The sequence below is a fragment of the Lutra lutra genome, chromosome 5, assembly GCF_902655055.1.
Source record: "Lutra lutra chromosome 5, mLutLut1.2, whole genome shotgun sequence".
In the NCBI taxonomy this organism is placed as follows: domain Eukaryota; kingdom Metazoa; phylum Chordata; class Mammalia; order Carnivora; family Mustelidae; genus Lutra; species Lutra lutra.
In genome coordinates this window covers 63,716,464-63,744,392 of record NC_062282.1, presented here as the reverse complement: position 1 = coordinate 63,744,392, position 27,929 = coordinate 63,716,464, and the positions used below count along the sequence as shown (strand labels likewise).

Here is a 27,929-nt window from a genome sequence, read left to right as displayed (position 1 = left end):
TAATACAAAGAAAACCATGCCCCACTACTTTGTCCTCTCCTTGCTCACAAAAGAATTACCTCAACACAGAAGCCCAGGTCCCATCCTGCCGCACAACTAAGCCAAGCAAAAGAGAAAGACTGTTTAGGATGTTCCATTTCAGCAGTCATAAAAGGGAGCGTGCTAAAGGAGTAGAAACCGCTTCATTTCTAAACAGCCACACAAGAAGTTCACTGTAGCCGAGTTTAAACTGTCTTCTTTGTTATGTACCTTACTCTATTACTCATGAAGCTTCTAGAAGTAAGGCAATTGTCTACTCTCCGGAGGCCTCTCCCACTCCCCTGCTATGCTGCTTTGAGTTACTTGGTATCATCCAAACAGAGCTAGAAGAAACCAGGAAGGCTCCAGCAAGGCTTTCAGAGCCTGGCGGATTCTTAGGAAGGGTAATATTTAAAGATCCCCCAATTCACCAGAAGACATCTGACCTCAAGTAATGGTAATTTACTTGGAAGGTGGAATTTGATTAAGAATCACAAGTAAGGGGTGCCTGGGTGGCTCAGTGGGTTAAGCCTCTGCCTTCCCCCTCCGGTCATGATCTCGAGGTCCTAGGATCAAGCCCTGCATCAGGCTCTCTGCTCAGCAGAAAGCTTGCTTCCCCCTCTCTGCCTGCCTCTCTGCCTACTTGTGATCTCTCTCTGTCAAATAAATAAATAAAATCTTAAAAAAAAAAAAAAAAGAATCACAGGTAAAATTAGCTGTTTTGCATTACCCATTTCTTCTTTATGATACTTTGTATCCTGCTCCATTACATGTCTCTTAAAGGAAAATGTCCATCTGGTCCTATACAAAGGTGATGGAGGACTGGGGTGCAGAATAGTGCATAGCAGTCTTTTCTCAAATTGCCAGAGGCAAACTGATTCAACTAGGAAAAGGTTAAATACTGTAAGAAATGATAACCCTCACCACCAATTGAAATAGATCATTTTAATATTACAGCAATGAAACTTCTTTTAGTAAGAGCTCCTTTTGTTTTTATATTTTTATTTACTCCAAAATTCAAATCTATGACAATGATATTAACGTTAGTCCTATTTTCAGCAACTGTCATCGAAAGTTTTTGGAGCTATCTTGGTCTACATAAAGTCGGTATGCGATAAATGTTCTAAAACATCTGTATCAGTCTACAACATCTGCTCTTTAAAACAGAGAATTGCGTGCCTGCAATCTGGAATATAGAAATATTTTAAAAATTCTTCCTCAAAGGAAAATTTAAGGTTTCCTGGTTATTTTTTACCTTATTTTTTTTTTAAGTAGAACTTTCTCCTCACCCTACTGTAAAGATAAAGAATTTAAATTATCCCAACGGTCATTCTCTTATAGTAACATAAAAAAAAAAAAATCTTATACAGAATAAATGAAACAGGCTTTGTGTACTAAACTTTCAACAGAGTTTCATGATTTTCTTCTAGAGAGATCATTATAAATTCTTTTGCTTAGCAACAAAGAAAAGAGGCACAGATGGAATCATCGCTTGCCTACTCATTTAAGCATTTGTTTCAAACAAATCCACAGCAATGAAAACTAGTGGGGGAAGGGCCCCCAAATTTAATGTGTAGTAAAGAAGGAAAAATGTATATCAAAAATATTTTAAAACGCAAGGTCACAATACCTTCAGCAGTCAGAAATTAAATACCTAGTATCTTTGGAGTAGATCCAGCTCTTAAAATAAATTTGTATTAAATGAATGCATGAAACAAGTGTGGCAGTAATGTCTAACTGTACAACATACTCCCACTACTTACTCTCCATATGCAATAGGTTTCTTGGGCACCATGGGATATGCAAAAGACTGGCACTTGAAACTACTTCCATTTCTGAATGCAATCATTATTGCTTACATTCAAATCAAGAATTTAAATGCCTGAAACTCAGGGGGATAGGGTAGATATGTTGAGTTCCCTCTTCCAAAAAATGAAAACAAGATACATCCTATTACAATATGAAGAGAAAAAGATTCCAATTTCACAATATTCTGAGGAAAAATAAGATGACATTCTGACTCATAATTTAATTAATATCTGAAGAACAATTATAATGTTTTGACAATTTACAAATGGCCTTTTTTTCTCTCAATTCTGCTGTCTCATTTGGCGTTCTAGTGAAATGAAGCAAACTGGATACAAAATTGTTTTCATATATAGGATTTAAAATACCCAACCCAACCATGATGAAATCCCGATTGTTCTACTCCATCGGACATCTGATAATTTTCAAGAACTGTTTTTTTTTCCCTCTTTATTCCAGTGTGGTCTCCCGCTGCTTCAACTCCATAAGTGCTACTTCTTGGTTTATGTCTATGGTCTTTTATTTCCTTCCCACACAGAAAAGAAAAAAAAAGGCTCCTTAATTTTCCGAGGTCTTTCCTCCTATACACTGAATATAATACCATTTCATGAATCTTTATTTCACTGTGTCCAACCTATACTTCAGAAGGCTGAAAACAGATGTACTCGCATGTGGTTTTCATGTTATTTCATGCTGCTCCATTTCTAAACAGTAAGTACCAATTTCACAGGTAAGCAAAGGCACGAATAACTGTAAGATACCATATTCCCCAAATGATCAGCTGACTACCTGTAATAGTAGGTATACCTATAATAGTAGAAGATTCTTCTGTCCAGGTGAAGAAAATACTTGATAAGCCTAATAATTTTGCGCAATGAGCAAGCTGCCACCTGGGATATCAAAATTCCAACTCTGTCTGTAGCTTAGGCTCTTAGCTTATGAGACTGGGTGTGCAGTAAAGAAATGAAATCAGTCTCGGGGGAAGAGCTTCTGTGGACTGTTACCGGCATTGGTTATGGAGAAGGCAATATACAATTTCGGGGATAAAAATAACATACAGACATGCCAGCTGATCAGAGAAAGGACATGGAGATAAGGTAGGGGGAGGATACTTTTCCTCCCAAAGAGCTAATCCCCTGTATATGGAGAAAATTATAGTACCCTTAAAATTCTTAGAGAAACTATTTAAACAGTAAGCAATAGTAATATAAATCATGAAATGAAACGCAGGTACTCCTTTTGCACATTGATTAAAATGATAAAAAAAAAATGAAAGGTTTTCAAAGCCAGTTGGAATCAATAACACATTCATAAAGAAACTCAAAAGCTGTATTTGAGGGTCCCTAGGCATATTAAGCATTTTGTCTGTTGACTGCAAAAATAAAATTTTAAACTGCACTATAGGAAGGCAATTTTTTAATTTTTGTTTTTGTTCTTGTTTTTTTGCCCATAAGGACGAACAAAATTCAGTTTTCGGTTTGTATTTTAAACTTAAATAAATAATACAGCCGTATCAGGATTGATACAACATGTAGTTCCTGTATCAACTCTTGGCTTTATTATTTGAACACATATAACGAATCACATTTCTATGAGGAACTGCAAATGAAGGATAAAAGTAAATAAGGCCATTTGTAATATACTTTATGAAATTATTTTTAATATAAAATAAACCCAAATGTAAAATTTGCCTCCATATGATGGGCTTTTTTTAAAAACAGTTCTAAAATTAATTCTTTTAATTGAATTCTTATAGTTTTTTTGTGAGAGGCATATTATATTCTCCTAGTCTCACAGAAAAAATGTCCATTTTCTATTTCCTCCATTTCTAAGGTAGCAGAGCATATGGAGGGGTTTTTATTTTCAAAATAGATTGGCAGGTTTTATATACTTATTTTAAAAGGATAACAAGTTATTGTTTTTAAGATATTCAGCTTTTGTTATCACCTTTAAACAAAATCTCACAATAGAATCACTGTTAAAATCAAGCACAGCCTATCTATAACTATCTCAATCAAAAGAAGAATTTGACCAGAAATGAAGTATTCCCTTATGCCAAACTACATTTTGGTAGTGACAGCCTATAGTGATATAAAGTTCATCACTGTGGTTTACAAAAAAAATACGCATAACTATAATTTGGCATTTTAGGATCATGAACTCACCTATGATTTCTTTACTGCTCTTTGAAGAAAAAAGGGACAGAGTTCATTTAATACACTTAAGTTACTTTTGGGCGCCTGAGAGGCTCAGTCGCTTAATATACTTGAGTCACTCTGGCACTTAAGCTTACATCAAAACTGACTTTCTCATTTGATAAGCATAAAAATAGACTTAATAGATACTTAGTAATAATCCATACCATTTACTGAGTGTTTTCTATGAACTGTGCGGTATGCTCCATTTCACAAATACATCGTACCATTTAATCCTCACAACCACCACAAACTGTAGTGGCAGAATGGCAATTTAAAACCAGATCTATCTGACTCCAAAACCCATGGCCTTTCCACTCTGCCACACTTCCTTTTATAAATAAGTATTTCACAAAAGTTTTATGTTCCCAGACTAGGCCAATCAGATTTAATGTTTTCTGTCATCAGACTTAACTTTTCATTATCCTTACTGAATCAGCTTAAAGAAACTTAATTTAAGTAAAAGTTGGTAGAAGAAATTAAAAAGGGAATACAGAATAAAAGCAGAACTTTACATAATGATTTAGCAAACTACGAGAAGAAACAGAAATAAACCTGAGATATGTCCTGGCTATATCTGATAAATCAAGGAAATGCTACTGTTAATTTTATTAGAATAATGTGTGCAACTCTAACATCTAACCTAAGTACTAGGTAGAGGTTTGCTTCTTAGAAGCAATACATAATAGATAGTTTATATCTGCTACTGCTTGTAAACTGTTTTCTCTGAAAGGCGCTTATCATGAAATAAAATAAACAAAATATCACGAAATAAAAAGAAATAGGCACTTATCATGAAAATGAGTTCTAATTATTTATTATCCCTAGTATCAAGTACATAAGAGGCTCTCCAAGAAAGAAAGAAAGAAAGAAAGAAAGAAAGAAAGAAAAAGAAAGAAAAGAAAAACAAAAGAAAAGAAAAAAAGTTAGTTGCTGAAGACATCTAATACATTAATAAACAAATGTCCTTTAACTATTTTTTTCTGTACTTAGCTTTTAATTTCGAAATAATTGCAGGTTCAAAGCAAGTTGCAAAAAAACAGTACAGAGAGATCCTATATACCCCTTACCCCAGTGTCTTCAAGTGGTGACATCTTACATAACTATAGTACAAACCAGGAAACTGACACTGGTACAATCAATGCACAGACCATATTCAAATTTCTCCTTTAGCTACCTTTTAAGAGTGTACAGTTTTTTTGGTGCTAGAAAGGGCCTTACACTCTCCTCACTTTTCTGATGAAAAAACAAAAAGAAGGGTGAAAGAGGCTGAGATACTACTCAAAGTCAGAGTACTACGAAATGGCAAAAATAAAGCCTACTCTGAATGAGAGATCATCTTTCCTCAGAAACAGATTGTGTATTTGGATTAAAGTTACCCATCAGAATTCCATGAGGAATTCAGTAAGGATCTTCAAAATATTTTTATTTCAACAGCTGGATGCATACTTTTATCACATATTATTTTTCATCTCTCCAAACTGCAAACAGCTCCCCTCATTAAAAAATTTACCATTGTTAGTCCGTTGAAAAACACTTAAAAGTTTCACTCCATTAGTAATGTAATAAACCAAACTCAAAGGAAAACCAAGCCAGGCTGGTCACCATTTAAAGTACAGGTTGTTTTGCTACCTTTGACCCCAGTGCAAAGCTATGTCTGGCACAAAGCAGGATCATAAACACCAAATGAATGAATGAACAAATGAATGAACAAATAAACAAGTGGGATGACCAAATACACCAAACATTCCAAATTTCTTTACAAAAACAAGCAAAGAAAAAAGAAATCTCCTTTCTAATTAAAAGATTTTTGTGCAGAAAAATATTTTATTCTGTGGGGTAGTTTTCACAAAATCAGAGCTGGAAAGGCCCGTAGAGAATACCTCCTCTGGTAAATCTCAATCCTGGTTACCCAAGCACATGAGACATTAAAAACGAACATGCCAAGCCCTACCCTAGAATATGGCCCACACATCTATATTTTTTTTTTTAAGATTTTATTTACTTATTTGACAGACAGAGATCACAAGTAGGCAGAGAGGCAGGCAGAGAGAGAGAGGGAAGCAGGCTCCCTACTGAGCAGAGAGCCTGATGCGGGGCTTGATCCTAGGACCCCGAGATCATGACCCGAGCCCAAGGCAGAGGCTTAACCCACTGAGCCACCAAGATGCCCCTCTATATTTTATTTTTAAAGCTCCCCATTGCAAGTCCCTTACTGCAACAGTGATTCTAAGTCCCTTATTATAAAGATCAGAAACTGAGGCCTTGGGGCCTGGGTGGCTCAGTAGGTTAAGCGGCTGCCTTCCACCCAGGTCGTGACCTCAGGGTCCTGGGATCTCAGCATGGAGTCTGCTTTTCCCTCTCTGTCTGCCCCTCCCTGCACTTGTGTTCACCTGTACTCTCTCTCTCACTCAAAATAAATAAGTAAAATCTTTAAAAAAAAAAAAAAAAAGAGAGAGAGAGAGAGACAGAGGAAAGAAATTGAGGCCTAATCAAAATGAAATGTCTTATTCAAGATAACACAGCTAATTAGTATTAGAATTGAAACCAGAATCCAAGTAGAAATAGCACTATTCTTTCTTAACATGATCCACAGAAAATATTTCAAGAACACAACTTCATCTCAACTTTGAAACTACTGGCCATTTTTTTAAAAATGTGAAACTGGACCAAAACTCTATCAACATTTGAACTCATGAGTGTATAGTCACTGTCATGGGTGGAGAGACATAGAGGTTTGAGGCACTGAGCATTCTTTTTTACCTCAGATATTGAAAAAATGAGGTATATGGTTCATGTCTTTCCCGTTAACTGCCCACCCTTAGCAATCAGTACTCTTGTAGTTCTCTTAATTGGTATTGTGATGGGCATACAGTGATGCCCACCAAAACTGTCTGAGTTTTTAATGAGAGGTACATGTATAAAATTGATGGAACTGACTACATACAAAATTTGAATCCATAATATTTGCCATACTGTTCGTGAGAGTATATAAATAATACAAAATCTTATCTACTTCACTAAAAATCAAATAGATTTTTAAAATTACCTTTAATGGAATCATTTTCAGCCCTCATAATGTCAATGAGTGAACTCTCCAGTGAGTGCATATCAAACGTTCTGGGGCGATCCTGTAAACACAAACAGCCACAAGTCACTTTTAAAATAGCTTTTAATTAAAAAAGGAGATAATAAGCTGCATTTGATGGGACACAGATCAAAAGGGAGTAATTTTACTCCCTCTGTGTATGAGGTACATTACTACTGCATTTTAATTTTATTTTTTTTAAATTTTTTATTTTATTACATTATATGTAATGTATTATTAGCCCCAGGGGTACAGGTCTGTGAATCGCCAGGTTTACACACTTCACAGCACTCACCATAGCACATACCTTCCCCAATGTCCATAACCCCACCGCCCTCTCCCTACCCACCTCTCCCCGGGAACCCTCAGTTTGTTTTATGAGATTAAGAGTCTCTAATGGTTTGTCTCCCTTCTGATCCAGTCTTGTTTCATTTATTCTTGCATTTTATTTTTTAACACTTACAAAACATCAAAACCACAAAAGTAACCAGGTTTCAGCAAAGAGTGATCTGATTTCTAATAATTATTTCAATAAAAGCATTATTTTTACTAACAAAGCAGAAGCAACTAAAACCAATTTCCGTATAGTCAACAACATGAATGTAAAATAAAATTCATAACCTTTGTCTGCCACTTAAGATTGCAGTAACATGGCAAAACTTTCAAAACTTGTTACAGCAGTTATGAACTTTGCTGGCGTTCAGCAGATACTGCTACCAAACAGCAATATTCAAAATAGCTGTATTTTCTCATAAACCAAAGTGTGAAAATAGTTATCCAAGGTCTGTAAGACCACTAAGTGGCAAAGTAGTCTTGATTTTATGGCCATTAAAATTAAAGGGAAGACAGAGTGTCAACATGTTGATTTAAACCCTGGCTTAACAAAATGCATTTCAAGAGTGGGTGAGGAATCTTAAAATATACAACGACCCAACCGCTCTGGCATTCTTCCAGAGGAAAAGTACCAGAAATAACTAAAATTAAAGTGTGGCTTGATAAGTGAGAAGTAGATGAAAACATTTTAAAATTCAACTCTGAAAGGAAGCGGTAATACAGATTTCTGACCCACCTGAAGAATAAAACTGGTACACACATAGATACAACCGCAAGAATATGAAAGAAAAAGGGGCTTCCACAGGAACTGGACAAGCAGAATTCTATAACCTTCTTTTCAGCTTTCTTTTATTTTTTAACTCAAAGCCCCGGCTTTTTTAAAAAGTTCACCTGATTTTACCCCCCACCCCTTTTTTTAAACTTGGAATGATTCTCTCTTTCCTAGCTAATTTCTAGAGCCTTAAGGCTGATAGAGCATGCTCTCCACCAGAGAGCCTTTTGTGATCAACCTGCCATTTCTCTTCTGTCCTTCCATAACACTATTTGTCTTATCCCGTGAAACAGGGATCACGTATCCCGACCCCACCCCACCGTGTAGATAATCAGTGTTCACTGAATGAATTGTTAAAGGATACCCGTTTGTTTGTTTTTTTACCTCTGCAACTTTAGGAGTCCAAAGATAGTCATATTTGGATATAATCCAATAATTAAAAGAGAGTATTACAGGATTTTTCCTGGGGCGGAGGTGGCATGGAGAAGATGAAGATGGGGATGGGGAGCAGGTGCCTTAACATGCTATTCTGCTCTGGACTGGTATGACTCCCTCCAGAACATCTTTCCCATTTTTTTTTTCTTGATTCTTTCCTCATCATCTTCATCTACTCAACATGGTCAAGAGAGAAGCAGGAGGACACATGGTCAGAAGCAGAATTTTTAAAGGTCAGTGTTCACAAAGAGGAAAACACTGTTCTGTTTTTCTTATCCTTCTTCATCTTATGCACTGAATTAACTCAAAACTTGTATCGCATATTCTTTTGGGAGCAAAGTGGATTTGAGGCAAAATCTGAGAAAGAAGTTAATTTAAAATTCCATTATCTCATTCTACAGTTACTAGATTTGTCCTCTGTTCTGAAATCTATGAACCACACCCATAACCCGGCCAGCCACTGTCTCTACTATCTCCAGTACAAAACCTATCTTGGAGGCAATAATTCTCAGTATCTAGGAACTTGCTTATATCTTTAGCCAGTTTCCCAAGAGTAGGAAGTTATGTCTTACATCAAATGTTCTCAATGTATACAAATCCAAAGGGTGACAATATGCCAAGATATCAATTTCCTAAGCCCACAGGATTGACAGCTAGGGCAGGAACTCTCTAGCAGATGATTTCTGCTTCAGTATTATGTTTTCTAGGTGTGCCATGAGGTGACACAGGTTGAGAAGCCTTGTCCTACATTTCTGTAACACTGTGCCTCACACAGGACCTGACAGGTAGAAGGCACACGTGTTTGCTAAAGCAATGAATAAGTGAATTCCTTCAAGTAATTTTTAAATGTTTAAAACATTTCTTTCCTTCTGCTTCTTTAAGGTTTGTTTTTACATTTTCCCTTTCCTGCCGTAGAGTTGTAGGTTTTCTTCTGCCAAAATAACTATAATGGGTAGTGGGGTAGGGGGTACTCAGATTTTTTTTTTTTAATGCAACTAAAGCATTAAGCAACCTTGTGAATTTCCATAACTTGCATTTTGCCAATCACTAAATAACAAGAACAATGAAGAGAAGCAGCTGATAAAGAATATTACACAGTATGTTTTGGTTTATGACAGCTGTTTCCATTAAATAAAGAAGTTACTTTTTTACCTGTACGTTTCTAAATGTGGTACTGGAATTTTAGCAAAGCAACTTTGTTACCTCCTCCCCAGCTACCACATACTGCCTGAAACAGAAGATTTTTGCTAAGATAACCCCTGACTTCTAATTGGTAGAATACATTAAAATTAAAATCCTTAATGAAATTTTTAAATATTCAAGTAATGCTTTATGGTATTAAAAACAAACGCTCTATCCTTTTTACACTTTGTCATGATTTAATACAAGAGTGACAAATAAACACCAATATACAAACTCTCATCAACTGGTATTGCCCCTCAGATGCAATGTGCTGGGAAGGATTTTCAGGCTCGGTATGGATTCAGAAGGGAACAGTGTCTGGACGGATTGCTAATGATTTAAGTGCAAGGTACAGGACCCAATGGCACAGTTACCACATTCTTGCCAACCCTTGCCTAATCTGTATTCTTTCCCACAGTCCAATCTTATTATAATTATTATAAATGACTACATTTGTTTAACATTTTACTTCTTATGATGCTTTCGCAATTCAAAGAGTTCAAAAGCTGCATATTTTGTCAAGTAAACATTCTATTCTCAGAGAGGGTCTAAAGTTATCCTTCTCACTATCCTCTCACTGATCTTCTCCATCTACTTTTAACCCCTAATTAAAAACAAAAACAAAAATCTAAAATATAAGTGTGCCACCAGGAAGTAGGTGGAGTAGATCCAAATAAATAAACCCAAGGAATAAGAACAGCAGCACACCCGATAAAGAATCAAATCAAGAGGACTTTGGTTTCCATATTTCATTCTTTGATTTTACCCTTTTGATTGTTAATTGGGCCAAATATCATAACCACTTATCTATTTTCTTGGATCCATTTCCCAGAAAGTAAACTAACTATAAAATAGAAACCTTGCTAAGTGACAACTCTTCTTGATTGACTGTGAGCTGATTACCAAAATATGAATATCAGCGTAAATCAGAAGAATGAGCATTAGACACTAGGAAGCCCCAACTCCACCACTGATATGTCATGTGAGCTTGGGCCCTTTCATCTTCTAGACCTCTTTACTGATCTGAAAAAGGGAAGAGTTTTATTAGACCTCTAATTCCTTTTCCTAAGTCCAAAATATTTTTGTATTCTAGCTTTCCGTCATCCTTAGCTTGTGTTCTTCCAAGATTTGGTTTAAATTATGGTGATGAGTATGGCAGGAAGCAAAGCATAAAGGAGAATGGCGTAAAGGAGAACTCATCACTTTGTGCCCTTTGTGCCCTTTGTGCCCACAAACAGGTGAGGGCCAATAATGTTAATAAGAAAATGAACTCTTAGCGACTTAGGATAGTTGCTGTGTCTTCTTACGCTATACACAATGCAAAATAACAAGATTTTTAATTTTAAAAATTTACTTAAAACAACTGGTTGATGTGGGATGTCCTGATTTAAGATAATAGGGCAAAGAATCTATCATGAAACAAAAAACACAAGCAACCAAATTTGCTTCAACCCACCACCAGCCAGTTTCTCTTGGCAGCCTAAAGGGAGAAAAGGTAAAAAAAAAAAAAAAAAAGAACTACCTTTTATTGAGCATCTACTAAGAAATCTGACATTATTTTAGGTACTTTATTAATACTGTCTTAATACCTCTTTATAAGTTAGATGGCATTATTCCTGCTTTAATGATTAAAACTAAGACCAAGAAAAATTCTGTAATTACTGCACAGACAGGTTACTGCATAGTTCAGCAGCTTAGTCAGGATTCAAGCCTAAGTCTCCCTCCAAAGCAGGAGATAATTCCTTGGGTAAGGTAATGGTCATGGGGGTCAAAGGACCACACTAATTAAGGCATACATTTGAATGAATAAGACATTCTGCTGTAAAGGTTCCGGGAGCAGGAACACGCTGGCAAGTGCCCAGCAAACAGGAGGCACTCAAGTATTTCTCAATAAATCAAAAGAAGAAGAAAATGTACGTATAAGAATAATACAGGGGGGCGCCCGGGTGGCTCAGTCGTTAAAGCGTCTGCCTTCAGCTCGGGCCATGATCCCAGGGTTCTGGGATCGAGCCTCACATCAGGCATCCTACTCAGCAGGAAGCCTACTTCTCCATCTCCCACTCCCCCTGCCTGTGTTCCCTCTCTCACTGTCTCTATCTCTCTGTCAAACAAATAAATAAAATCTTAAAAAAAAAAAAAAAAGAAGAATACAGGAATAATATCAGAGGTACTAAAAAGATAAGAAGGCTTATCTTCCTTCTTCCCATTGAGGTGACAAAGAGACGTGGTGCGCAAATTAGAAAGCTACCACAGGGCGCCTGGGTGGCTCAGTGGGTTAAGCTGCTGCCTTCGGCTCAGGTCATGATCTCAGGGTCCTGGGATCGAGTCCCGCATCGGGCTCTCTGCTCAGCGGGGAGCCTGCTTCCCTCTCTCTCTCTCTCTCTCTGCCTGCCTCTCCATCTACTTGTGATCTTTCTCTGTCAAATAAATAAATAAAATCTTTTAAAAAAAAAAAAAAGAAAGAAAGCTACCACAGATGCCTCTCTCAGTTATCTACTGCCAACCACAGAAGTAGAAGTGGTAGAAACAGTAATAATCCTCATAATAACAGCAGCTGACCCTTATCAAGATCTAATGCTTTCCATGTGGGATCTTATTAATTCTTCACAAAAATCCTACACAATTAGGTATGTTCAGCAGTTATTCCATTTCACAGATGAAGAAATGGAGGTTGAGAGTGATTAGACAACTCTATCATTGCAAAGTAAGTGGAGAGGCAGAATTTGAACCTAGGCCTTCTGACTCTACAACATGTGAGCTTATTAATCATGAATGAAAATAGAAGAGCACCAATTATCTTCAAGGCTCAGCAAGGCAAACTTGATTACCATACTTAGGCATCATTTTATTTTGTAATCTTAATTGTTGTATTTAATATATTGACTTGTGTGTTAGTAACTGGTTGGCTTTGGTTTCTGGCATCTCTATAGGACAATTTCCAAAGGAAAAACCATACAAATCAATGTAAAAATCAAAGTTGGGGAAAAAATAATGTTCTTATAAAACAAATTAGTATTTCAAAAATCAGGACCCATCCTTTTAATTTACACCTGAGCGATCCTGACTGCCATGGCAAAATAGGAAGACTTACATCAGCAAATAACTGATGACATGACTTTGCATAACATTCCAGAAGTAGCCAAAATAAACACGTGAACCTGTTGGTCTATTACCAACAGGAAGAACAACTACACTGCAATTATACCACAAAACAAAATCATCATTCGTGGCTTTTTTTTTTTTTAAACACTCAGATGGCTACTCTAAGCCAATGTTTCTCATATTTGGGAGCATATCAGAATCATCTGGAGATCTTATCAAATCACAGATTACCCATAAAGTGTCTCAATCATAGTTCTGGGTAGGGTCCAAGAATTCACACTTGTAATAAGTTTCTAAGTGATGCCAGGGACCACACTTTGAGAAGCACTGAGTTAAGCAATTATATTCAACAGGTTAATTTCCTTAGATACGTTGCATTGTGACTTGTAGCAGACTGGCCATGATACAGTCCAGTTTAAATATTCTACATCAACCATTTTAAGGTTTCTGCATGAAGAGGCAGCCTTTGCTCTCAGACCCCCAAAAAAAGACCCCCAAAAAAACCTTCTCCAAGCTCTGAGATGCCTAACTTGGAAAAAGATTACAATCAAGATCAATTTCAACAGATGAACCACCATGACCACTCTATTACTGGTCTTGTCTTTATATATTTGAGTTAGTATGTTTTCACATCACTAGACTGGGTCTAAAACACAAAAAGTACTTAACTGAATGTAACCACGTTATTAAGAACCAAAGCCAAAGGTCAGCTACTCCCTTTACTCACTCTCTCCCTATATAGACAGACACTACTATGATTGTCACTTCCCAGACAACTACGTAACTGTATCAGCCAACGAGGTTTCTCTTCTTGGCTTAAAGTTTCCCTAGTGAAGAAGGGAAAAGAAAATATTTTGGTTTGAAAGGAAAGTATATGCCAGTATGTCAGCTGCCAAAATAAACAGGAAGTTTGAAGCGCCAGTGAGCCCATAATTAATCAAAGGTACTATGGGAGTTTTAATCTGAGATTTGCCAAAATATAATTATTCTTCTTGGATTAAACATTAAGCCCACAGGCATCAAAAATTGACTACATAGGGATGCCTGGGTGGCTCAGTTGGTTGGACGACTGCCTTCAGCTCAGGTCATGATCCCCGGGTCCCGGGATGGAGTCCCACATCGGGCTCCCAGCTCCATGGGGAGTCTGCTTCTCCCTCTGACCTTCTCCTCGCTCATGCTCTCTCTCACTGTCTCTCTCTCAAATAAATAAATAAAATCTTTAAAAAAAAAAATTGACTACATAGTCAACCTTCATGATTCCACTTCCAGATGACCCTTACATCCTGGTGCAGGCCCAAGTCCCTTTTCCTCCACCCCACTAGCATAATGCCATTCCATATGATGTTGACAGGTTCCCTTATAACTATCCCCCCGGCAGGCTGTAAGCACCACTCACATCATCTCTCCATAGCCACAGACTGTAGCATAGGTGTAGCATGCTGTAGTCTATCATCATCAACACCACCATTATTAAAGAGTGGCTAACATGTTCTTCCTGGTTCCATGTTGGGCATCTTATATGAATTATGCACGATTTCCATTCATTCATTCCTCACAACCATCACGTAAAGTGTATATAAGTATCATCCCCGTTTTAGGCAAATAATGCTATGAGAAGTTAACTAATAACTCTCAAAGTCATATAGTAAGTGGAGGAGTCTGACCTCAGAGCAGAAGCTCAGAAAAGTGGCTCATTTCATAAGCCTCATGAGGACCTAGAAATTTCAATGTATAAACAAACACCTGGCAGGTATGACATCCTTCACTCTGTAGAGAACCTGAATGTTGAGAATGAGAATCAGAGGTTAAAGTCAAAGAGGTAATCATCTACACTAATCATCTTCAGTCAGTACTTTCTCATTATGATGGCTTAATAGTGAAGGCAGAATCTTACAGGCTACCAAATGCTCCCTATAAAAAACTATAACTAAAAAATTAATGTCTTTGGTTTTACTCCCCTGATTGAAGCAACAGGTCCATTTGCTCCCATGTGAACTGATGAATCAGATCTCTTCAGAAAGCCTCTGAGGAAACTTTCTTTAATTCCACCTTTATTAAATAAACCATACTCATTTTGAGCATGAGAAATCCTTAAAATGGTAAACATTTCTTATCACCACTTAACTGAATTTAAAAAACAAACTGCCATTCCAGACTTGATCAGTCAGTTCCTGGATCAACAGACTGCTTCTTCTCTTGACTGTGTGTGGATTCTCACCTTGCCTGGCAGAAAGAAATAATTAAAATCTATTCTATTCCAAAGGATATTCTATTCCACCCATTCCTGGGTGGCTCAGTTGGTTAAGCATCCAACTCTTGATAACAGCTCAGGTTATGATCTCACAGTCATGAGATCAAGCCCCACATCAAGCTCTTACACCCAGTAGAATAAATGAATACAACCCTCTCCCTCTGTCCTCCCCAACATGGACTCTCATGTTCTCGCTCTAAAAAACAAAACAAAACAAACAAACAAAAATAAACAAAACAAAACAACAATAAAAAACTACTCTATTCCAAGACCTGAGTTTAAATTACCACTTACTAGACAAGTGATCTTGACACCACAGCATCTCTGACACCACAGCATCTCTGAACCTTGGTTTCATCAACAAAATGAGGAGACCTTATAAAGCTGGTGAGGAGAAAGGAGATAAGGTATCTGACAGATTGCACAAATGTGCAGCAGTTAGCAGACCCATTCAATAAACATTCCTTCTGCCCCTTCTCTCTGGTGAAATGGCAAAAGAGCCTGAAATTAACATATTAAATTAGATATTGTTATATCTGAATAATTCAGCTGTTCTGTGCTATTTCCTATAGCCCATTTTCATAGGAAAATGAAATAGAAAAAATATTAATAAGCTACTCAGGGCCAAGAAGTCACTAGTTTCAGGAAAATACTTAAATATTACTAACACTCAACCCTAAGGAATGAAGTCATTTAGACCCTTCTGACCCTTCCTCCATCTTTGGCTGCTTACTGGCTTTTAGAGTTCCTCTGCTCCATGCCTGCTGGGCCTGGTCAGGGTCCAGAATCAGCAAAGAAAATGGTCACCCAAAAGCACAATCTTTATTTCTAAACTAAGGCTTGTGTCCTGTAATCAATGAAATCTCTCTTGAGAGCCCGAGAGCAAAGTCAAAAAGTAGCCTATAGGCAGTATCAGCCTTTCTGGGCTCTCACAATTCCCACCCCCATATCCTTAGCTCTCCAGAGTTTCCCGGAGTAGAAGGCACTTCTAAACACTCAGGTACAAAGAGGTCACCAGACTATACACGTCACAAGGAGAAGGAGCATGCTCGCCTTGGTCCTGTGTTGCCAGCATATGGTCCACTGAAAGTATCAGACATTTGTAGATTGAAAGAGAGCAAGAGGTGAAAAAGTTTGATGCAGTGCAAAGGCCAGCAAAAGGCCCCAAACCTCGAAATTCCTCTTTAAAAATAAAAGCAGACAAACAAACAAAAACACAACCAAAGAGCTCCCAGTCCTGTCTTAATCACTCTCCTTTCAGAGAACCTTCCCATAAGTCCATGGGAGTCCAAACCTGGGCTAAAAAGGTAAGAATAAGCTGGAGAAAGGAAAACTGGAGAATCTCCTCCCAAATTTTCAGCCACCAATTGATGTTTTGTCGCTTTTGATGGACCTCTCACCCCTCCCTTATTTTTTTTTATGGCCATGTGACCACCAGCATACTTCTCTGCCCCGAAGGGAGGAGATGAGGCCAGCAGCGATTTCCTTAGAGATTAGTACCAGCTTGAGCGCGGAAACAAGCTGAGCAAGTGCAACACAAGTGTGGGCCTTGCTTCAGTTTCTCACTATATTTTCTTAAAAACCGCTAGGAAATTTCTCTGTAGTTGTTTTTACGGGGCGTGGGGGGGTGGGGAGGACTCCTAATCTTTTAGAGACACATACTTAAGCACTTACATTGGAATGATACAATATCTGGGAACTGCTTGAAAATAACATGCAAGGGGAGAAGGTTAGGAAGAAGATAGAGGAGTTTGTCCAGGAGTCGGTCATTACGGAAGCCAGAGGACATGCACATGGGGGGGCTGTTATACTATTTTGTCTATTACTGAATATGCTTAAATTTTTCCCTAATAAAAAAGTAAAAGACATGAGGTTAAACACTTTACCAAAATAGAGACAGGGAATATAAAGAAAAAAGAAAACAAACAAACAAACAAAAAACGGTTGGTCACTAAATTTTTTAGCAGTGTTCAAGAAAATAAGGACATCATCTAGCTTGATTCCCACTATGATTTACGTACAGTGAATTTATTTTAAGGAATCATAGTTTGGCTTATGAAATTCTTCTTTAAAATTAAGCTCAAATTAACACACACAAATTATACCATATTTCACATTTCGTATTTTAAGAATATGTGCTATTTTCAAGATTTTTAATTAATATTTCTATTTGATAACCAGTCAAAACAAAGGAGAAAATGAAGGATCAGGAAGGCTGCTTGCCCCAGGTTTTATGGTTAGTAAGTGGAGGACCCATATTTGGAACCCAGATCTGACTTCCATACTACAATTAGGAGATTTTTCTGAATAGCAACATTCTTATGCTGACTTATTTTTTTTTAAGGTTCTTACAGATTAAGATGACAACTACTTCACTGACTAGCACTAGATGCATTCCTCAAAAACACCTGGAAGGACTACTATTAAAAGTATGTTATATAATATTTAAATATAAATATGGCTTTAGAATGTATAATCCTGGAGGATTAACTATCATTTAGTTTAGATGTATAAAAAAATAATGATTAGGATATTTCTGGTAAATACTCAGCAAACAAAAATTGCCCAACCTAAATACTCTACAATATGAAAAGTACTTGTACAGCTTAAGACTTTGAACTTTAATAATTCAGTTTGCAAACATGAGAGAGGACCTGTGAGTGGCTGATGGAATTTCTTCCTTGACATGTAATGAGACCCGAACTCCACTCCCATAGGTTAAAGTTTGCCTTTTGTTACCATTTTGCCACAAAACTTAAATAAGCGCATGCTGCATATAAGTGTACAAGTAATACATTTATAAATGTGACCATTAATAAAATATTTGAAAATACCACATTGTTTTTGTTGTACCTAAAGTGGGACCTGTTAATTTGCCTTAAAGTTTATAACAGCTCCTGGATTAAAATGACACAAAACTCTCAGTTGCTAATTTGTTTATAATGAGAAAAAAGTATGTTTAGTATCATTCAGGGATTAGCACAGGTCAGAAATACATTATAAATCAAACCAAAACAACTTTTATGAGATATCTAGCCTTGTCCCTAGTCCATAACATAGGAGGTGTTTAATAAATAATGTACTAAATAAGTTAATTAAAATATAAAAAACAAAACTGAAATCCAGGATAAAAGATAAAATATACTCAATTCAAATATATGGTACCCTTTCCTATCTCTTATCCAAAAAAAGAAAAAAAAAAAAGATCACAAATTCTCCTTTGAAATAGTCTCCTTTAACGTAAGGAGAATGCAAAAACAATCAAATGTTCTAAATCAAATGTTCTAAATTTCTTAAAATAACCATAGGCAAAATCTTTCAAAATACTGAATGATGTGGTCTGCCAATACTAATGAAAGTTTAAATATATACAATTATAAAACTTCTCAAGAAAACTGATAATTTGGCTAAATGTTTTATCTGTCCTAAGCTGCATTAGTTTATTCAAAAGGAGTATCTAAGAAGTAAAGCATGTATAATAAGATAAGCAATACAAAGGACTGTTCAAAAATAGATACTCTGTTTGTAATTAATTTCATTATTTTACAAATTTTAGAGAGCCATATTTTAAATTAAAAAAAAAATTAAGCTACCTACTATGGTCACTTAAGGTACTCACAAAAACCCTTCACTACTGGGTATTAAAATCCTGATGAGGTTTTCTTCCTGAATTTAAGCAATTTGTTCAAGGTCACACAGCTAATTAGAGTGCAGAGTCAAACTCAGTCTACTTGGATCCAGAGGTTATGCTTCACTCTACTACATGTTTGGCCTCATAAAATAGCCTATCTCAGTAATTATTCAAGTCTCACCTTCAGAAACTGATTAAAAATAACACTTTTATTATTCTACCTACTAAGAATTTTCTGAAAACCTGAAAGTAGAACTCCTTCTGTTTCAATAATATAAAATATGATGAGAAACTCTACTAAATTTGAAGTAAAAAAATTACATATTGCTGTAGATTTATCATGGTAAAAATACACTTTAATTTCTGCAAGAGGAATTTTCTTTGTACAATTAAATATAAAATGAGTTTGTCAGTAAATATTAAAACAGGGGTGCCTGGGTGGCTCAGTGGGTTAAAGCCTCTGCCTTCAGCTCAGGTCATTATCTCAGGGTCCTGGAATGGAGCCCCACATCAAGATCTCTGCTCAGTGGGGAGTCTGCTTCCTCCTCTCTCTCTGCCTGCCTGTCTTCCTACTTGTGATCTCTGTCTGTCAAATAAATAAATAAAATATTTTTTTTAAAGAAAATATTAAAACAAATACTCATGTTATGGGCGCCCTGCCTTAAAGAGAAATGCATTATATACATTATCTTATTTGTGATGGGACCAAAAACTGAGATACAATGTAGTGCTGAAAAAATGTGATAATGGATCTTCAAGCTAATTTTCCTTATAGCAAGATAAAGTCATAAAAAAATAAATATAACTGTAAAATTTAAACTAGGCATACATTAACTTTAAGATTACTTTTCCACTTCTTTCTCATGAATACAAGGATTATTCTCAAAAGCGTAAACCCATGAACTAAGAGCATCTTTCTAGTTGCAACTAGCAACAACCACGCTCACTAAGCTTGCTATAAATAGGTTTTTCCTGAAAGATGTGGAACAATGTGTTGATCATATTCCATGGCTTCTGTGAAGACAAAAAAAAGTAATCAAAAAACTCCACCCTGCCCAAGTTTTGATTCCATCAGAAAAGCAATTAAACCTAGTTCAAAGGCTTTCTACAAAAAGGCATAAAATTGTATCTGGTATGCTTTCCCAAAGTTTTTCCAATATCTCCGTTCTGCTGGAGCCAAAACCATCCAACCCATACTTTATCGTAAAGAAATTAATCTCCGTTCTTCTAATATAAATAAATACAAAGTCAAAGAAAACGTTTCCCTACAAAGATCCCTCCTGGGACTATTATTAAAAAACAAAAAGTGTAACAAGGTTACAGTTAAGACAATTGTAATAATTCACCATGACTTTCAGAACTGAAGCAATGCAGTAACTATTTTCAAATACAAGATGCCATATATAATTTGAAGGATCAATAAATTGACAACATAAGCAGAGTTATTAAAGTGACATGAATTATTTGCCTGGTTAAGGCAACTCAACAAATCCACGGTAACTGTGTCTAAAGTAAGAGCAAATGGGCTCTAAATCCTAAAATGTCTCCCTATTAAGTTTTAGGATGGTCTTTGTGAAAGATTCTGTCCACTCTCTTCCTTTTTATTTTTCATTTCTTATTTTTTTGCCTACTTCCTGGTTTTTACCTAATGGAGGTGTAAGCATAACTGAGCTGAAGATAAGAGACTATCAGAATATATGCTACACATTTCTCCTTTACTTTCCTGTAAGGATAGAAGATCTAGGCACCCCTCCAAAGAGGTGCTGTAGTCAAATAAAATTACTGGCAAGTGCTCCAATGTATTATTTGGTTTGGACATTGGAATTCCAGGATGTGTTTGGCAGGACATGGAGGATTTTTGTCTCCTTAATATAAGGGTCAAATCATGCCTTTAGTCACATGAATATCGACCTTGTTTCTTCATTTTGAAATTGGGACAATAAAATCGAAGCTCATAGGATATAAGATAACATGTGAAAGTACCTAGTTCAGTGCCTGGTATATACTAAAAATACACAAAAATTTTTTTTTGACTTGAATATTATCTAAGTTTAGCATTTTAAAGTTGATAGGTATATTCTATTACTTTCTATTCTTTTCCATTTTCAAGTCTATAATCATCTTTTGATTATCATGCATCAATCATTCAAACCATAAAAATTTTCCTCTCATCTTGTCTGGGAGGTGTTCCCTCCTCCCCCCTACACACCTGTACTATATTTATGTGAAGAGGCACTGTAGTATATTGGTTGAAAGCCAAGACTTGTATATGAATAGTAATAATAACTTTTACCTCATAGGATTGTTGGATAAATTATAAAACATTTAGAAACTGTAAACATGTTAGTTATTAGTCAATGTATATTCATTTAGTTGTATCTGAAGACAGGATTTGAGGCATGTCATTTGAGTTCATATGATGAAAGCTTTAAGCAAGCAAAAAAAAAAAAACTAGAAAAATACCTTTTTTTAAATATAAAAAATATTTCCAAAATACATTGCCTTGCCATATCAATTACTTAGAGGACTAGTCATATATTTGAAATCTGTTTTTGCTCCACAAGCATAGATAAAAGAGAATGTTAAGACTGGACAACAAAACAAACTAAAAATGTTATCATTAATTTTAATTCACTATATGTACCCAAATCTACATTAAACAAATGTAAAAACCATTCTGATTAATTTTAAAATAAAACAAACTGTCCAATATTAGTTACATATCAGGTAAATTCTTTCCTTTCAATAATACTAAGATTATAATGTAATCATGTAAGCTGGATTCTGTCATTTCTGTGATATATTTCCAGAGCTCTCTATAACACCTAAGGAATTCTTAACAATAGCCATTAAAACTGAATTACTAATATCTGTAAAATTTCTTTCCTAAAATTAATAGTGCTTAGGGTAATACATTTAAATAAGATGGCAGCGGTTCGGAAAGAGTATGGTTGTGATTGCAGCAATTTCAATTCTACAACAGGTCACATCAGGACCATAAGGAACTTAGACATCACCTCTGTCACACCCCACCCCCGACAGTTTATGGAGAAACTGAGGTCCCCAAATGCTATACTGATAGGGCCAAGAGCACACCTAGGTCTCCAGGCTCCCAGTCAAATAAATATCCCTTCAAGTTTTTCGTATCAAATCTAACCAAGTAATTCATACCAATCCAAAATTGTATTTTTTCTTTTTGCCAAAAACCAATTCAAAAGAGAACTGTTAAAACGCACAAACACACGCACACACAGAAAACTACATTCATTTAAGTAAGCATACAGTACTCAGTTTACTAACTTCTTGTGTTTTTTTTTTCAAACCCAAAACACTACTGTGACTTTCAAATCACCCCCACATTTGTTCCTGGCCCCCTGAACCCTCCTCCCGTTCCTAAAAATGGTAGGGAGTGATGAGCAGAAATCAACCATTTACTTTCTCATCCCACCATATTTCAGCCAGGTATATGGACTCATCCTTTTCCATCCTCAGCATGATAGACAATAATTCTAAGGGAAGAGTTTAGTTTCTAACACTATTTTTTAGTGTCAAGCTTAGTTAATTTTATTAGTCCATAAACCAGCTTAATCTCCAACTGATCCAAAAGATTAGTCCCCCAAAATATTGATAATATGCATGTATATAGTTTATTCATTTCCTGAAATTTTTATTTTTCCCAAAGCAAACTTTCATCAAAAGTTGTTAAACTGACAACAGAAAATAAACCATGAGGTCATATATGCTCAGTCCTGTAAGTTCGTTCTGTCAGTGTACTCTAACAAAATAAAAAAAGTGTATTCAATTCTAAACCAATCTTAATCCAGTTAAAATGTACAGAATGCCACCTTAGATTTAAATATTGGCAACATATGACTAATTCAAAAAAGTCACCTTTGCACTAAATTTTCTTTAAATTTGTGTTCAAAGAATATTAAAAGCAACTTTTTAAAAAATAGACTTCATGAAATCACCAATGTCTAAAAGCCTTTTACCTAGCCACTAACACAAGATAATTGCTCTTCAGTTTGAGTAAAGACCCTTTTTAAAACAAAAAGCCAACAGCTTTTTAATACTCAGGCAAAAAATTATTTTTAAATATCTAAAACTAAACTTAATCAAATATTTTATGATACATCCTAACTATTCCACCTGAAGCCTTGAGGGAAGGGACATTTAATTCCTTGGAATGACATAGGATTCTCTTAGCAAACTTGCCCTCCCACTAAGCAAATTATTAATCAAAACAGATAGTTCTGCTTTGTGCTGACATCATATCTGGGGACATTGCAACTGTTTTGTAATGTGTCTTAGCCCTTGCAGAATCATCTCTAAAATAACCCTCTATCTGTGGTACATGTGTATTTGTATACACATGTATACGTGCATACAGATAGATATTTTAATCCTTGTTTTTTCAACCTAGGGTTTGTACTCTTACTAGCTGTGCACTTTTCGGGAAGTTATAGCTTTCTGATGCTCAATTTTCTCATCCACAGAATGGGGATAATAACAGAACTTACCTTGAAGGGTCACTGTGAGGACTGATTAAATGTTAGCTTATTATCCCATATAAATTTCCCAAACACATATAAACAATCATACCCTCAAATATACAAACTCAGTGGGGCATCTGATGTTCAATTAACTATGAAATTCTCTTTATCTCATTTCTATCAACTAGAATGGCTGCTCATTAATTCAAAAACATCAAACCATGTGACTCTTGCAGAATAAGGAAACACTGGTGGCAAGAAAGACAAGTGATCTTTGCCTGGATCTATTTTTAGGAATGGCTTATCTACACCCCTAGTGTTAACACTGGAAAATAAACAAATGGATGAAAAGCATCATAAAAGAGTCACTCTGAGATCAACAGTTCCATAGTATTTGAAAATAAAAGGGGATGAAGAAAACATTTAGATCATTTCTGTACCAGTCCTTTCTGACACAGGGCAGGCCGGAATTTGCAAAGAGGTTTAAGTGGAATTGCTGAATTGATGAATTCAGACTGCAAGGTTCAGAGAGGTTCCAGGTTTAAAGTGCAACCAGTGAGAAAACTATAATTCAATAGTTGGTTTTCAGTGAATCACTAGCCTACAGTGGAGGGAAAAAAATGAATTTTTTTGTTATACAGTTACTTCATCTGGGCATAAAATGATCATCAGTTTCCACAATGAAGTATACTTTATCTATATATTATTTATTCTCACCTAAAAAAGTAGGGAAAAACCAACCCTGATGATCCTGTCTGGCTAGAAAGCTATTATAGTTAATAATTACAACATCTCTAGCTACCTGGTATTCATAATTATGCCAATTCACACTATTATCTGTGGGGAAGATTACAATTAGAAATTTATCAAAGAAACAGCTGAATATTTTATTCCAAATCATACTCCTGTCCTGCCAAAATAACGTCTGGTAATTAATTCATTTTTTAAGAAGAGTTCTGCTATGTACATGGACCATTCAAACTCTCTTAGTTAAATAGATATTACACCATGCGACTTCCTTGTTCATCTTAATCTATTAATGGAACATAATCTTACCGGAAAAGGAAAAATGTTGTCAGCCCTGTTCAAGCTATCTTCCATCCAGGATTTAGGAGCAAAGGCAGAGCTGGGGCGAGCGTACTTCTGCAGCTGAATATGATTGCTTGCAAAATTTTTCTTCAGAGGCGAGATGGAATTCAGGGGCGTTATTCCTCCATTCAGCCCTCTGCGGTGATCTCGGCCTTGGGAACCTCCCCAGCCCCCATATCCACCACCTCCCGGGCTCCACGAAGAAGATGGTGTAGGAGAGGGACTCTGGTAGCTGCTCCATGGAGAGGGGGGTTTGTTAAGATTATTTGCCAAATGAGGCAGCTGGTTAAAAGCAGCATTTCTATGTGTGAAAGGTGGGGGATGGGGACTGGCAGGAGACCTCCTCTGCTGCTGATGCTGGCTGTGATGATGCTGGAAATGAGGGTGATGAGGGTGGTGCTGTGAGAGAGGCCCGATCTGTGGGGAGAAGCTGCCTCCAAAGCCAGGGCTGACATGATGGGGAAAATTTTGAAACAACAGAGCACCGTTATTAGCCGAAGCAGCCGGGACCCCTCCCTGGTGAAAGAAACTTGCATCTTCATTGATGATTGTAGAGGAAGAAGGTGCTATCGCTGCTGACCAGTTACTGAAACCAGTAAGAGACGAAGCACTAGACGTCAAGGGTTGGGTCGAAGTACCTAGCCCCGTGGCTTCTTGATAATCAAACCCTGTCAACACTGGTGACTCGATTCTTATTTTCTCCTTGCCATTGCCATTTTCTGAAGAATTGTCCCCTTGATTTTCTTCTGATTTTGCCTTCTCAGGTTCAGGCAGTATTCCAGCTTCCTGACCTGGACTGGGTGAGAGCTGCTGCTTTTCTAAAGGGTCTTGCTGTTCCTGTTGCTGACTTTTTGCTTTCTCTGACCCCAAGATTTCATCCTGAATGTTATGGGTAGCGGGAGCAGGAAAGAGCCAAGCTGACCCGGCACTGCTGCCATTGGCAGCTGTGTTATTATTTATAAAAGCTGCAGGGCTGGGGGTGGCATTTTGGTGATGGTGTGGAGGCTGCAGATGTGGATGGAATCTGACTGGAAAAGCAGATTTATTCCCAGTATTGCTTTGCACTAGCACTCCAAACCCGTAATCCCCCATTTATTATTTTTAGGATCAGATTCTTACGATAAAAAATGACAACCTAATGTCTCACGTCTTTGTAGTCTCTACCCAAAATTTAAGTTGTTTGTTTGAAATGTCTTATTTATAGCTAGCTCAAAGATCGCAGCTTATCACTTGAAATAGTTCTGATTTGGAATTCTGGTCTCTGAAAGAAAAAAAAAAACTAAAAAAAAAATCTCTTAAAACATTGACATGAATCCAACTGGGCTTATTTCTAGGAGGGAATAAAAACGAAGAGGGTAAAAATCAAGTCTTTGGTTAGTAAAATAGGCGCTTTCTTTTTCCAAAGGAAAATGTACATGAATGACAAAAACACAGCTTCTCAAGCATCTATGGATGTAGAAGAATAAGCATTGCGCGGAGTAAAAATATATATATATATAATTTAACAATCACATATGGTCTTCCTCAGCAGTTTAGATTCACTCACATAAAAATTAGAATAGGGCTAAGAGGAGAATACGTTCTTTTCTTGGCAGCTTGGTTAAAAAAAATCAGGAATAATTTAAGAACATTATATATTATATATTTATATATATAGATTATATTAGGTTATCTGGGGTGGGAGGTGAATTCCTGGTTGCGGGAGAGGAAATCAGCATTGACTAATGGAAAGATGATTGCAGGGAGGTTTCTGCTGTTCCTGGTCCTGTTTCTGCTCTTTCACGGGGTGCAGTTTTGGCCTCTGGGGCTGTTCCTGAGGCTTTGGGTGCAGATCTTGCTGAGGTCGCTGTTCCTGGGCTCCCCCCGGCCTCCTCTCCCCCATGAAATGGGTTGAAAACACCCGTTTCTCCCTCTGGAGGGGATCGCGATCAGGAAGGATTAGCGAGACTCGAGGAGGGTGAGCTGGCGGCCCGGGGGTGCGGGGGCCAACGGGGCGACCTGGAAGGTCCTGCGGTTTCGGCCTCTTCCCCTCTCTGCGGCTCCGGGGTTTTTTTCCCTCATGGGACCCAGGGGCGGTTTGTTCAGTTCTCTCAGTTCGATTCTCCGCAGGGGGGAAAAAAAGAGGAAAAAAAGGGAAAACCCACTAGTGTAGTTATTCTAAAAGAGAAGGGCCTCCCCCCTTTGTGCTCTCTCTCTTTTTTCCCCCAGATTTTAGAAAAATCTATAATTTAGAAGGCTTTTGTTTCTCCTCACGGTTGCTGGGCCGTCGTCGTCGCCGCCGCCGCCGCCGTCGCTTTACCCCGCTCCCGCAGTCCCCGCTGTCGTTGTTGCGGACTCCGCCTGGCTCTGCTGTTTCTCTCCTTCTTCCTCCTCTTCCTCCTCTGTTGTCGCCGATGCCGCCGCCGCCGCCGCCACCGCCTCCCGGTGCCCGGGTCCCGCAGCCGCGGCTGAGTCCTTCTCCTCAGGACCGAGCCGAGTGAAATGACAACCAGCTGGAAAGACCGAGAGACACTTCCGGTTCGAAGAGGGAGGGGTGGGGTACCGAGGGCACTCCGCCCACCTGTCGAAGTACCAATCAGCTGTTAGAATTTAGACGAGGCCACGCCCCCGGCTCAGGTCCCCTCCTAGGAAGGTCGAAAACATACCTCGAGAGACGCCTCTTCCGTCTGCGCCTCGCCCAGTGAGTCCTGGCGCCTGGAACCCGCTCCCCCACCCAGAGAGAGCGCAGCAGGTTGCCATCTTTAGTGTGGGCAAAGGTCTCCTTCGCTGGTTCTCTCCCCTCACCACGCTTTGCAGGAGTTGCAAATAGGGATGCACGGAAGAGAAGGGATCCCTCGAGCACTAAAAAAAAGAGTCAGAGTCTTGGGGATCCAAGGGACGACACGGATGACCGGGAGGTCTGCCCACAGTAAAGGTGGGTCCCCAGGCGTCACGTGCTTTGGCCCGAGCTCCGCCCCAGAGGGATCTGGAAGGGGAGGCGGGTCTCCCCCGGCCGCTGGGCCGTGCCGAGAACTGCGTACGTCCTTATCCTGCCTGTAGCCTTCACGCGGGACTCTCCCTTCACCTTCCACTCCCCCACCCCCACTCCCCAGCTTGGCTTAGTTACCCGTCTGGTGCAGTCTCTCAGGCACAAAGATACAGCTGCTGTAAGCGTACGTAGTTGAGCCCTCTTCTCCATCCTATTCTAGTCTGCCGAACAGGCTGTACCAGAGGGACATTTCCAACACGAAAATCGTGGTCCTCACCTGTTCAGATCTCTTTCCATGAAAAAGGCCAAACTCGTTAGTCTGGTATTCAAGGCCTTTCTGCTCTGTGGACAGTGCACCTTAACGCCTCATCTCCGAGCAAGTGCCCCACACCAACCTGCTCCAAACATACCAAGCTGCTATCGGTGCCTTTTAACATGTCCTTTCCTTCTTCTCCACTTGGTAGACTCCTGTTTCATATTAGCAATCCGTTCGAAAGCTACCAGCTCTGCCTTCTGAATTCTCTCCTGCGAGCATACATGGCTCGTAAGTCCTGTGTATGTCTCTC

General features: G+C 37.8%; 1 protein-coding gene and 1 long non-coding RNA gene across 5 annotated transcripts in view; one reads left to right on the top strand and one right to left on the bottom strand.

Moving 5' to 3' along the window:
- CPEB4 (cytoplasmic polyadenylation element binding protein 4) overlaps positions 1 to 26,860 on the bottom strand; it is a 63,729-nt gene extending 36,869 nt beyond the window's left edge. For 2 of the 3 annotated variants that reach the window (XM_047729542.1, XM_047729543.1), the window contains exons 1-2: positions 24,363 to 26,859; positions 7,069 to 7,150 (exon numbers count right to left, since the gene is read on the bottom strand). In XM_047729542.1, the coding sequence (XP_047585498.1) occupies positions 7,069 to 7,150; positions 24,363 to 25,487 (1,207 nt within the window). In that variant the 5' untranslated portion in view covers positions 25,488 to 26,859. Of the gene's footprint in view, positions 1 to 7,068; positions 7,151 to 24,362 lie in introns of all 3 variants that reach the window. The other variant, XM_047729541.1, reaches the window with a different exon arrangement.
- LOC125099918 (uncharacterized) lies at positions 380 to 23,721 on the top strand. Of its 2 annotated transcripts, none has more exons than XR_007127398.1 (4): positions 380 to 475; positions 2,363 to 2,535; positions 17,527 to 17,611; positions 23,495 to 23,721. It is a non-coding gene; the product is annotated as an uncharacterized LOC125099918 (long non-coding RNA). The 2 variants fall into 2 exon arrangements; XR_007127397.1 differs by having other exon boundaries at positions 2,284 to 2,535.
- Positions 26,861 to 27,929: the final 1,069 nt, after the last annotated feature.